Source organism: Acartia tonsa, chromosome 10 (genome assembly GCF_053477335.1).
Source record: "Acartia tonsa isolate MP-2025a chromosome 10, ASM5347733v1, whole genome shotgun sequence".
Taxonomy (NCBI): domain Eukaryota; kingdom Metazoa; phylum Arthropoda; class Copepoda; order Calanoida; family Acartiidae; genus Acartia; species Acartia tonsa.
The window spans coordinates 16,469,836-16,481,992 of NC_137269.1; the positions used below are offsets into that span (position 1 = coordinate 16,469,836).

The window sequence follows — 12,157 nt, forward strand, 5'->3', positions numbered from 1 at the left end:
TGCCTAGACATAAAATTATAACCTTATCTTTGTCAGAAACTTAGATTGCCTGTAACTGATTACATTTTTACAATAAAAACACCACATTTCATAGTCAAAATCTATGAAAAAAAATCGATTTAAATTGCATTTTTAAACGAAAATCATAGCGGAAACAAAGGGGTAAACTAATACAAGCTTAGCTGTGATTGGTTGTTAAGCTGATTCAGCCTTCTGATTGGCTACAGTACATTCGGTACAACGCAAGTAAAACTTATTTTTTTTTAATGATTTTGACTATAAAAATGGGTATTTTTATTGTAAAAATATAATTAGTTACTGGAAACCTAAATTTATGACAAAAATAAGCTTATAATTTTGTTTCTAGGCCACGTAGTTTAATTTTAAAGTTTTCAACATGAGCATTGCAATTCTTTCAAAATTTCCATTGTACATAAAATGTCATTTTAAAATGCCTAGAACTTTTTTGTTATAGAAGCTGAAGGCTTCAAATTTGGGGTATTTGGTCTACTTGTGGCAGTCTTTCAGCAGTTAAAGCGTGGTATTTCTTGCAGGCTTCCTTTAAACTTTTTTCTACCGTTTCAGAGCTTTGCTTTTATAAATGTTGTCATCCTTGTCATCCTTTTAAAACTTAAATTTAAAACTGTAGAGGGTCACATTCCTTCCTTACCTTAATGCCCTACCTTCTATAATGAAGGGGCAATACAATTACAGAGGCTGTACAGGAGCCATAAAGGGCCTATGTTATATAAATTAAGGTAAGGGGCGATGAAGAGGCTATGAAGGGGCTATGTTATATAAATTAAGGTAAGAGGCTATTAAGGGGCGATGGAGAGGCTATGTAGGGGCTATGTTATATAATTAAGGTAAGGGGCTATTCAGGGGCGATGGAGATGCTTTGTAGGGCCTATGTTATATAAATTAAGGTAAGAGGCTATTAAGGGGCGATGGAGAGGCTATGTAGGGGCTATGTTATATAAATTAGGGTAAGGGGCTATTTAGGGGCGATGGAGAGGCTATGTAGGGGCTATGTTATATATATTAAGGTAAGGATTATATAAATTAAGGTAAGAGGCTATTAAGGGGCGATGGAGAGGCTATGTAGGGGCTATGCTATATAAATTAAGGTAAGGGGCTATTAAGGGGCGATGGAGAGGCTATGTAGGGCTATGTTATATAAATTAAGGTAAGGGGCTATTAAGGGGCGATGGAGAGGCTATATAGAGGCTATGTTATATAAATTAAGGTAAGGGGCTATTAAGGGGCGATGGAGAGGCTATGTAGGGGCTATGTTATATAAATTAAGGTAAGGAGCTATTAAGGGGCAATGGAGAGGCTATGTAGGGGCTATGTTATATAAATTAGGGTAAGGGGCTATTCAGGGGCGATGGAGAGGCTATGTAGGGGCTATGTTATATATATTAAGGTAAGGATTATATAAATTAAGGTAAGAGGCTATTAAGGGGCGATGGAGAGGCTATGTAGGGGCTATGCTATATAAATTAAGGTAAGGGGCTATTAAGGGGCGATGGAGAGGCTATGTAGGGCTATGTTATATAAATTAAGGTAAGGGGCTATTAAGGGGCGATGGAGAGGCTATGTAGAGGCTATGTTATATAAATTAAGGTAAGGGGCTATTAAGGGGCGATGGAGAGGCTATGTAGGGGCTATGTTATATAAATTAGGGTAAGGGGCTATTTAGGGGCGATGGAGAGGCTATGTAGGGGCTATGTTATATATATTAAGGTAAGGATTATATAAATTAAGGTAAGAGGCTATTAAGGGGCGATGGAGAGGCTATGTAGGGGCTATGCTATATAAATTAAGGTAAGGGGCTATTAAGGGGCGATGGAGAGGCTATGTAGGGCTATGTTATATAAATTAAGGTAAGGGGCTATTAAGGGGCGATGGAGAGGCTATGTAGGGGCTATGTTATATAAATTAAGGTAAGGAGCTATTAAGGGGCGATGGAGAGGCTATGTAGGGGCTATGTTATATAAATTAGGGTAAGGGGCTATTTAGGGGCGATGGAGAGGCTATGTAGGGGCTATGTTATATATATTAAGGTAAGGATTATATAAATTAAGGTAAGAGGCTATTAAGGGGCGATGGAGAGGCTATGTAGGGGCTATGCTATATAAATTAAGGTAAGGGGCTATTAAGGGGCGATGGAGAGGCTATGTAGGGCTATGTTATATAAATTAAGGTAAGGGGCTATTAAGGGGCGATGGAGAGGCTATGTAGAGGCTATGTTATATAAATTAAGGTAAGGGGATATTAAGTGGCGATGGAGAGGCTATGTAGGGGCTATGTTATATAAATTAGGGTAAGGGGCTATTTAGGGGCGATGGAGAGGCTATGTAGGGGCTATGTTATATATATTAAGGTAAGGATTATATAAATTAAGGTAATAGGCTATTAAGGGGCGATGGAGAGGCTATGTAGGGGCTATGCTATATAAATTAAGGTAAGGGGCTATTAAGGGGCGATGGAGAGGCTATGTAGGGCTATGTTATATAAATTAAGGTAAGGGGCTATTAAGGGGCGATGGAGAGGCTATGTAGGGGCTATGTTATATAAATTAAGGTAAGGAGCTATTAAGGGGCGATGGAGAGGCTATGTAGGGGCTATGTTATATAAATTAGGGTAAGGGGCTATTTAGGGGCGATGGAGAGGCTATGTAGGGGCTATGTTATATATATTAAGGTAAGGATTATATAAATTAAGGTAAGAGGCTATTAAGGGGCGATGGAGAGGCTATGTAGGGGCTATGCTATATAAATTAAGGTAAGGGGCTATTAAGGGGCGATGGAGAGGCTATGTAGGGCTATGTTATATAAATTAAGGTAAGGGGCTATTAAGGGGCGATGGAGAGGCTATGTAGAGGCTATGTTATATAAATTAAGGTAAGGGGCTATTAAGGGGCGATGGAGAGGCTATGTAGGGGCTATGTTATATAAATTAGGGTAAGGGGCTATTTAGGGGCGATGGAGAGGCTATGTAGGGGCTATGTTATATATATTAAGGTAAGGATTATATAAATTAAGGTAAGAGGCTATTAAGGGGCGATGGAGAGGCTATGTAGGGGCTATGCTATATAAATTAAGGTAAGGGGCTATTAAGGGGCGATGGAGAGGCTATGTAGGGCTATGTTATATAAATTAAGGTAAGGGGCTATTAAGGGGCGATGGAGAGGCTATGTAGGGGCTATGTTATATAAATTAAGGTAAGGAGCTATTAAGGGGCGATGGAGAGGCTATGTAGGGGCTATGTTATATAAATTAGGGTAAGGGGCTATTTAGGGGCGATGGAGAGGCTATGTAGGGGCTATGTTATATATATTAAGGTAAGGATTATATAAATTAAGGTAAGAGGCTATTAAGGGGCGATGGAGAGGCTATGTAGGGGCTATGCTATATAAATTAAGGTAAGGGGCTATTAAGGGGCGATGGAGAGGCTATGTAGGGCTATGTTATATAAATTAAGGTAAGGGGCTATTAAGGGGCGATGGAGAGGCTATGTAGAGGCTATGTTATATAAATTAAGGTAAGGGGCTATTAAGGGGCGATGGAGAGGCTATGTAGGGGCTATGTTATATAAATTAGGGTAAGGGGCTATTTAGGGGCGATGGAGAGGCTATGTAGGGGCTATGTTATATATATTAAGGTAAGGATTATATAAATTAAGGTAAGAGGCTATTAAGGGGCGATGGAGAGGCTATGTAGGGGCTATGCTATATAAATTAAGGTAAGGGGCTATTAAGGGGCGATGGAGAGGCTATGTAGGGCTATGTTATATAAATTAAGGTAAGGGGCTATTAAGGGGCGATGGAGAGGCTATGTAGGGGCTATGTTATATAAATTAAGGTAAGGAGCTATTAAGGGGCGATGGAGAGGCTATGTAGGGGCTATGTTATATAAATTAGGGTAAGGGGCTATTTAGGGGCGATGGAGAGGCTATGTAGGGGCTATGTTATATATATTAAGGTAAGGATTATATAAATTAAGGTAAGAGGCTATTAAGGGGCGATGGAGAGGCTATGTAGGGGCTATGCTATATAAATTAAGGTAAGGGGCTATTAAGGGGCGATGGAGAGGCTATGTAGGGCTATGTTATATAAATTAAGGTAAGGGGCTATTAAGGGGCGATGGAGAGGCTATGTAGAGGCTATGTTATATAAATTAAGGTAAGGGGCTATTAAGGGGCGATGGAGAGGCTATGTAGGGGCTATGTTATATAAATTAAGGTAAGGAGCTATTAAGGGGCGATGGAGAGGCTATGTAGGGGCTATGTTATATAAATTAAGGTAAGGGGCGATGGAGAGGCTATGTAGGGGCTATGTTATATAAATTAAGGTAATGGGCTTTTAAGGGGCGATGGAGAGGCTATGTAGGAGCTATGTTATATAAATTAAGGTAAGGGACTATTAAGGGGCAATGGAGAGGCTATGTAGGAGCTTTGTTATATAAATAAAGGTAAGGGGCTATTAGGGGCGATGGAGAGGCTATGTAGGGGCTTTGTTATATAAATTAAGATAAGGGGCTATTAAGGGGCGATGGAGAGGCTATGTAGGGGCTATGTTATAAAAATTAAGGTAAGGAGCTATTAAGGGGCGATGGAGAGGCTATGTAGGGGCTTTTTTATATAAATTAAGGTAAGGGGCTATTAAGGGGCGATGGGGCGATGGAGGAGCGATGGAGGAGAGATGTAGGGGCCATCAAAGTACAATGTAATATAAATTTGTGGAAGGAGCGATGAAGGGGCGATGTAGGAGCGATGGAGGAGCGATGGAGGAGCGATGGAGGAGCGATGTAGCAGCGATGTAGGGGCCATCAAGTTGCAATGTTATATAAATTTGGAGAAGGAGCGATGAAGGGGCGATGGAGGAGCGATGTAGGAGCGATGTAGGGGCCATCAAGTTGCAATGTAATATAAATTTGGAGAAGGAGCGATGAAGGGGCGATGTAGGAGCGATGAAGGAGCGATGTAGGAGCGATGTAGGGGCCATCACAGTACAATGTAATATAAATTTGAAGAAGGAGCGATGAAGGGGCGATGTAGGAGCGATGGAGGGGCGATGTAGGGGCCATCAAAGTACAATGTAATATAAATTTGAAGAAGGAGCGATGAAGGGGTGATGTAGGAGCGATGGAGGGGCAATGTAGGGGCCATCAAAGTACAATGTAATATAAATTTGGAGAAGGAGCGATGGAGGAGCGATGAAGGGGCGATGTAGGAGCGATGTAGGGGCCATCAAGGGACTAAGATATATATAATAGTGAAGGGGCCATGAAGAGGCGATATTTAATTAAATAGCCCCTTGGGATAAGAGGACATATCATCTCCTCTTTAGAAGGGGCGATAAAGGAGCGATAAAGGATCATTTAATCGCCTCTTAGGGCAAGGGGCTATTAAATCGCTCCTTTCAAGGAGTCATAACATCGCCTCTTGTTATATGGGGCTATTAAATCGCTCCTTTCAAGGAGCCAATACATCGCCCCTTGTCATAAGAGGCGATCAATTAAAATCATCGCCCCATATGGAGCGATGTCATGGAAAGGACTATACCCAAATATTGCTCAATAATAACATATTATTATTGTACTTAAGGCATTGGGAAAAATTTGTCTAGGAATAAAAAAAGTATGATTTTGAAAAGCTTGGGTTGATATATAGGGAGGGATGGGATATTGGAATGTAAATTATTATGCTATCTAAAGTTTTATTATCACGCCCTAATATTCGCTTGTTTAAAACCTTTTATCAAAGCTTGATTTAAACTAGGTTTAAATTAGGAGTATTAAAACTTTTCAACCAAAAACTTTAAAGGGGCAATTTTGTTTTTTGATATTGGGGATGTACTGACATTCATAATTTATTATTTTATCCGCAAGAACCCTGCGTGCATCTACGCCTGCAGGGCAATGAATAAATTAATTATTTGATACTTAAAATATCAATAAACATTGCCTAACGGAGGGTTGTATTACTTTCCTAATATCCAGGCCTATGTATGTATGTATTTATAATAAATCTTACCTAGAAGTCTGTTACAGCTTATGTGCAGTCGTTTACCGTCTTCCGCTGAAACTACCTGGAAACACAAACACGATTAGAATTGTTCAATCGATATCATGATGACTTGATGGGTCCTTTAACTGTTAGATACACCTTGAAAGGCTCACCAACACTATTATTCAGAAAGTACTTTGTCCAATTAAAACATGTTGATACTGAAACTTATTTGCAATAATAATTATATGATATAATCATTCTATTCAGCTAAGTTTAGGAATAATGATTTCTAGGATAATTAGGCAGTATGTTATGAGCTTATAACTCATGATGGTTCTTTATTGGGATAGAGTCGCAATACAATCTTCTGTCGTTTATTTTTGAAAATTTAATTATGAAGTGCATTTATCCGCCATATTATCTAATTTTTAATAGGAAAATTTGTAGCCTAAAGATGACCAACCAAAATTTAAATAATGCCGACATAATAAATTTGAATAGTCAAACGCAACGTTGTCCTCTTATGAGGTGTCTTTGAATTTTTAAAGACAAGCGTATAAGATACTGACTTACTGACTGACCAACATACTAGAATTGTAAAGTAGCTACGCTACTAAAACCAACAAATGACATTTCTACGTAAAAACAATGGAAATTTTATAATTGTCATCCTGTTTAATATACAAAAATGCTCTTGGGAAGGTCAACTTTATTTTAGCAAAATATATTGGAAAATTAAATAAATAAAACAAATAATAGAAAACATGGTTTAACCTCCTCGCATATTTTAAGATCCCCCTTACGTTTTTTGAAACCCCATTAAACCAAAACTAAGGTTGTTTTGAACTAGATACCCCCTTGGTTGTGTTTTGAAAGGGGTATATCATTGGGGTCATAGACCCTTGTCAAGGGGGTATAGAGTGGTGTAGAGGAGTGTATCCACTCACCATAATTTTTATAGGGGGTTGGTTACCACCCTCAACACTGTAATTTAAAAGTGCTAATTTACTATAATCAAAACTTTGTTTGTCCAATTTTACATTTCTAGGCGTTGTAAAGTTCTGGTAAAAATACATACAGACATGAACTAGTTATAGAATACCTGCAGTATTTTAAAATTACCTTTATAACATTGATACTAAATTGATTATTTGTAATAAAAACTTCTTTCACACCACTAACTTTTATAGATCTGAAACAAAAAAAATCTTTTATTGGTCGTGGCGAAAGTTGCTTTGGTTGGAGTACTATGACAATCCCTTATTAATAATATGAAAAGACCTTTTAAAATCTTTGTACACACCATTATATAAAGTAGTAGATTTTTTCGTTAATATCTTCGTTAATATCTTGCTAAACAGTAAACAGATTGAGTTTTCCCTAGGAAAGATCCTGGGATAGTTCTTTATTATAAAGATACTGTATTGAAAAATGTATTAACTTGTCGAAGAATTTTTTACCAATATGATATCATAAAAAACGAAATTCCAATAAAAACAAACTTAGAACGTAGTACGTACAGTCAGTCGGACATAATTTAATTTTAGAAAGATTCACTTTTGAAAATAACAAAAAAATCTTTAAACTATCTGAAAAATCACAAAAACTACGCTTGTTGCTAGTCAAAGATAGACAAGACCAAATTTGTAGTGGAAAAGATAACACAATGGTCTGATAATAGTAAGATTGGTCAAAACTATAAAAATAAATTTGTCAATCTCTATTCTAATCATTTTTTTAATGTTTACATTTTTTTTCTTCAAAACTGATAAAATCAAAAATATTTTTATTTTTGACCAATAGGAAGTTACTGTGCACTAGAGCATAACCAGATATGGTTAGCGCGCTTGGAAGCGCTTAGTAACGTGCGTGTGCGAGCGTTTAGCTACCTCTCTCATTTATTAAGGGTGTCATGATAACATATACTACAATAAGGCTTATTAAGATAAGATAAACATATAACTTCTTTTTATACAGCGTAGCTACTTAAAATTATTACATGCATACAATTTAGATATTCGTTTTATTTTCTTTTCATATGATATTTTTACCTTGGATATGCAGTGTTGAATTTGGAATCTTTAATGGACAGCTTTCTGAAAAAATAATAAAATATTAAATTATTTTCTTTTATCTTAACTAACATGATGTCTATATGTATGTCCGGTAAGATCCTAGTTACCAAGGAATTTTATATTGTTTTCGAGAATGTTTTAGACTATTTGGAGGGAAAAAGTGACACCCTCCTTAGAGACATGGAAATATGTGGAGATACAAAATTCTATCTGCTACTACCCTTTAGAAGTCAAGCTCCTAGAGGCTATGGAGAAACCCTTAGAACTGACTAATCAAGATGTTTTATTTTCGTCAGTCTGTCAGTCTGTAATATATTAGAATAAACTACTTATGCTAGTTCTTATTAGTCCAGAAATGGTTTTTTTTGGATGTACTGAAACATTTTTAATCTTTATTTAAAACTTTTTTCAATGTTCATTTCGCTTAAATAACGGGACAAATGATTGGATTGCACAATTAAACATCCATGATCTAACAGACAACAAATACTTAAAAATCAATGTAACTACTCTACAACTTACTTTGTATTAGAGACTAGGAGACCATCAGGTGGTAGGACTCCTATTTCAGATTCTGTCACTAATAGGTTCTTCACATTTACTGTATTAACCTGTAATATAAAAAAAACGTAAAAAATAAATAGGTGCTGACCCGAAGGCTGGAATGCACATTGGAATGTAAAAAAACTGGTACCCAAAGTTTTATTATTACGTTGAATAATTGGCGTTTGATACTTTTAATGAATCTTAAATGAAACGTTGAGGCAGATTTCAAACCTCTTAAACAATAATTAATAATTTTAATCTACACTAAATTACATTAATTTTTTGTCCATATTCCATCTTATCCCTGAAGATCAATGGATTACTTCACAATTTTCATAAAAATCTTAATTTTTGGAACGAGTAGAATATCACCCCCCAAGTTATATGTCTTTAGGATACAAAATATAATAGCAACCCCTAACCCCCCCCCCCCCTCCCCTAAAAAATGAAAATAAATTAACGTGGGCTAAGGGTTTGATTAACCACAACTCTCTTAGGAGTAATGTACTGCATTACTCTACTAATACAAAGTCGAGTTTCATTGACTATACTCAAGTTTAATAGTATGCAATATCTTTTTAAGGTCATAACATTCAAACTTTCAATATTAAGAGGCAGAAAAAGAATTATTCTTAAAGAAAGTTCTTTATGTATTTGTTTCTGTTAGCTATTTGTTATGTTGTATTTAGTTAGAAACTTTCTGGTTGTCAAGACTCTTTTCAAGATTTGTAATACTCCTTCTAATCTTATGAAAGAACAGGTTTTGAGCTATTTTTACCACAATTGTCAAAAATCTAATAGGTTATTGAGTAGATGGACATTAAACAGAGAAATTACCATAAAATACAAATTTATGATTATCTTTAATATTAACCAAGAAAATAACATTTTCCTTACAGAATTTCTTACGGTCAAGGATATATGAAATATGTCCTGGAAGGTGATATAGAAAAAGAAATATAAATCATGAAATTTTCTTTTGCAAACTATTTTTATTCTTTTACAGAAAAGTAAAAGGTTGTTTTTACATTGAAGAAAAAAAACTTCACAATACCAATTTAACAACAAATGTGGCGTAAGATACTGTCTTATCAGGTTGCGTGACATAAATGTCTAGATTATTGGCAATAGTTAATTTTGGATAATGAACATACTATTTAGAAATTTTAAGACAAAGGTTTTTCAATCAAAAGGATTAGTTCTCTGAAAGTTCTTTTAGGTTGGCAGGGTTTCCGCCGTGTTGTGAAAAGAGTAAAATTTACAATCTATAATACAAAGTAGCATGATGTCTGTCCGTCTGTCCGTCTGTCCGTCTGTCCGTCTGTCCGTCTGAAGCTTAAGATCTCGGTAACCACTGAACCAATTGGATTCTACTCTTCAGGGTATATACCTATTGGTCCTGTGGTGGTTTTAAGCTATTTTCTTGGGGGGTGGGACACCCCCAACCCCCCCAAAAAATGAAAATTTCCCTCCCCCCAAAAAAAATTTTCATATTTTTTTCTAATTTTAATGCTTTTTTATGTTTTTATATATTTTTATATATTTTTATATATTTTTATATATTTTTATATTTTTTTATACTTTTTTATACTTTTTATATTTTCTTTATATTTTCAATTATTTTTCTTCTTTTTAAATTTCTTTTCTTCTTTTAAACTTTGTTTTATCAAATTCAAAAAGATTGTGAAAACTTCCTTAACCTGTGGGGGCGAAGCCCCAAAAACACTAATCGCAAAGAAACAAAGAAAAACAATAAAAAAAGAAAAATTTCAAAGGTTTTAAATAATATAAATCAATATAAATAAATAAAAAAAGTTATAAAATGTTATAAAGAGTTATAAAATGATATAAAGAGTAATAAAATGTTATAAAATACAAAAAATATCTAAAAAAAAAATGTAATCAAAATTTTTAAAATTCTCCCCTGAACCTTCAGAAATAAAGCCCCTAGAGGCTAGGGGCGAAGCCGCTAGTATAAGTTTAAATTAAATCTAATATATTTTATGAAAATCTGCGTCTACAGTTTAAGACTATTTGTCGACTTTTAGTTCAAATGCCTTTATTTAAGGAAAAAAACCTGAGAGGCTAGGGGTGAAGTCACTTGTTAGGAGTAAAGAAATATGTATTTTAAATAATTATTCTTACTGCTAAATCATATGAACATCTAATTCTTAAACATAGTATAAGAAGTCTAACAATTTATTACATACTCGAAAGTCAAAAGTTACCAGGAAGGTGGGGACAATGGACTATAATTAAATATATAAATAAAGATAAAGGTTACTATAAAACGCAAAAAAATCAAAATAACATTCCCAAAACTTTATTATCAATAGCCTAAATCTACTAAATGTTAAATTTGTATAATTTTGTTGGCGGGAAATTATTTCCCTATCCCTTTATCCCTAAAAAGTTACTCTTTTCTTTATAGGCAAAGTTGAGAATGATTGTGTGTCTATGATATAACTAACAAGGACGATTATATCCAATGATTACAGCCTTTCTTTTTTCAAAATAAGAATTACTGTTTTATTTATATACTAGCGGCTTCGCCCCTAGCCTCTTGAGGCTTTGCACCAAGAGATGATAAAAAAAATTAAGGTGAAATTCGTAAAAAAAAAATAAGAAGCACCAAGGAAATCTCCTGCAAAAAAAAAGGACCAAGGATATCTCCTACAAAAAAAAATGGGAGGGTATTTTTTTTTAGTTTTTGGGTGGTTGGGGGGTGTCCTACCCCCCAGGAAAATAGCTTAAAACCATCACAGGACCAGTAGGTATAATACCTGAAAAGTAGAGCCCAATCGGTTCAGCGGTTACTGAGATCTTAGGCTTCAGACGTACAGACAGACATCGTTCTACTTTGTATTATAGATGGTATTTAAATGAAACTAAAATTTATTCTCGTATATTTTCTTTTTTTCTGGAATTAAATGGTAACGAGCTTTTTCACTTAGTATTTCTTTAAACAATATTTTGATGTACACATGAAATTATTGTCCTGGAGTCATTACTAAACTTGCGTGAAATTGTGGCTGTATTTGAAAGATAATTAGCACCATCTAAATCAAATTTTTCTACGATAAAAAAGATGAAAATTATAGACAACCCTTTACATATTCATATAAAAATAAGTTTGACTTATCTTATTTGTACATAGTGCAATATGTAGTTGTTTCTATAATTTTTAGTTAACTATTCTATGTTATCAGCTACAAACACCTTAATTACCAGAAAAGTCGACTTTTTACAAATAAAAATTTAATGTCTTTTTTGGGTGAAGATATGAGGAAAATCTTAGTATGTTCATCTATTTAATTGGTGTTGAAATAAAAGTAGTTTTGACGTTCATGGGCCATAAAAGTTAGAATCTATACAGAGATACATAGACACACCTTTTTTAAATACCAAAATATTACACTATAAAAAATCTTCAAAAATCACATAAATATATATCTATAATACAAAGATGATGTAAGCCCCTTAAGATCTCGGTAACCAATAAACCGATTGGATTCCAATCT

At 34.9% G+C, this 12,157-nt stretch overlaps 1 protein-coding gene across 1 annotated transcript in view; it reads right to left on the reverse strand.

Annotated features, from left to right (window-relative positions):
* LOC145329543 (uncharacterized) overlaps window positions 1-12,157 on the reverse strand; it is a 271,980-nt gene that overhangs the window by 24,812 nt on the left and 235,011 nt on the right. Inside the window, exons 6-9 of the mRNA XM_080173816.1 lie at window positions 8,613-8,701; window positions 8,067-8,111; window positions 7,138-7,207; window positions 6,040-6,094 (exon numbers count right to left, since the gene is read on the reverse strand). Of these exons, the coding sequence (XP_080029942.1) occupies window positions 6,040-6,094; window positions 7,138-7,207; window positions 8,067-8,111; window positions 8,613-8,701 (259 nt within the window). The remainder of the gene's footprint in view (window positions 1-6,039; window positions 6,095-7,137; window positions 7,208-8,066; window positions 8,112-8,612; window positions 8,702-12,157) is intronic.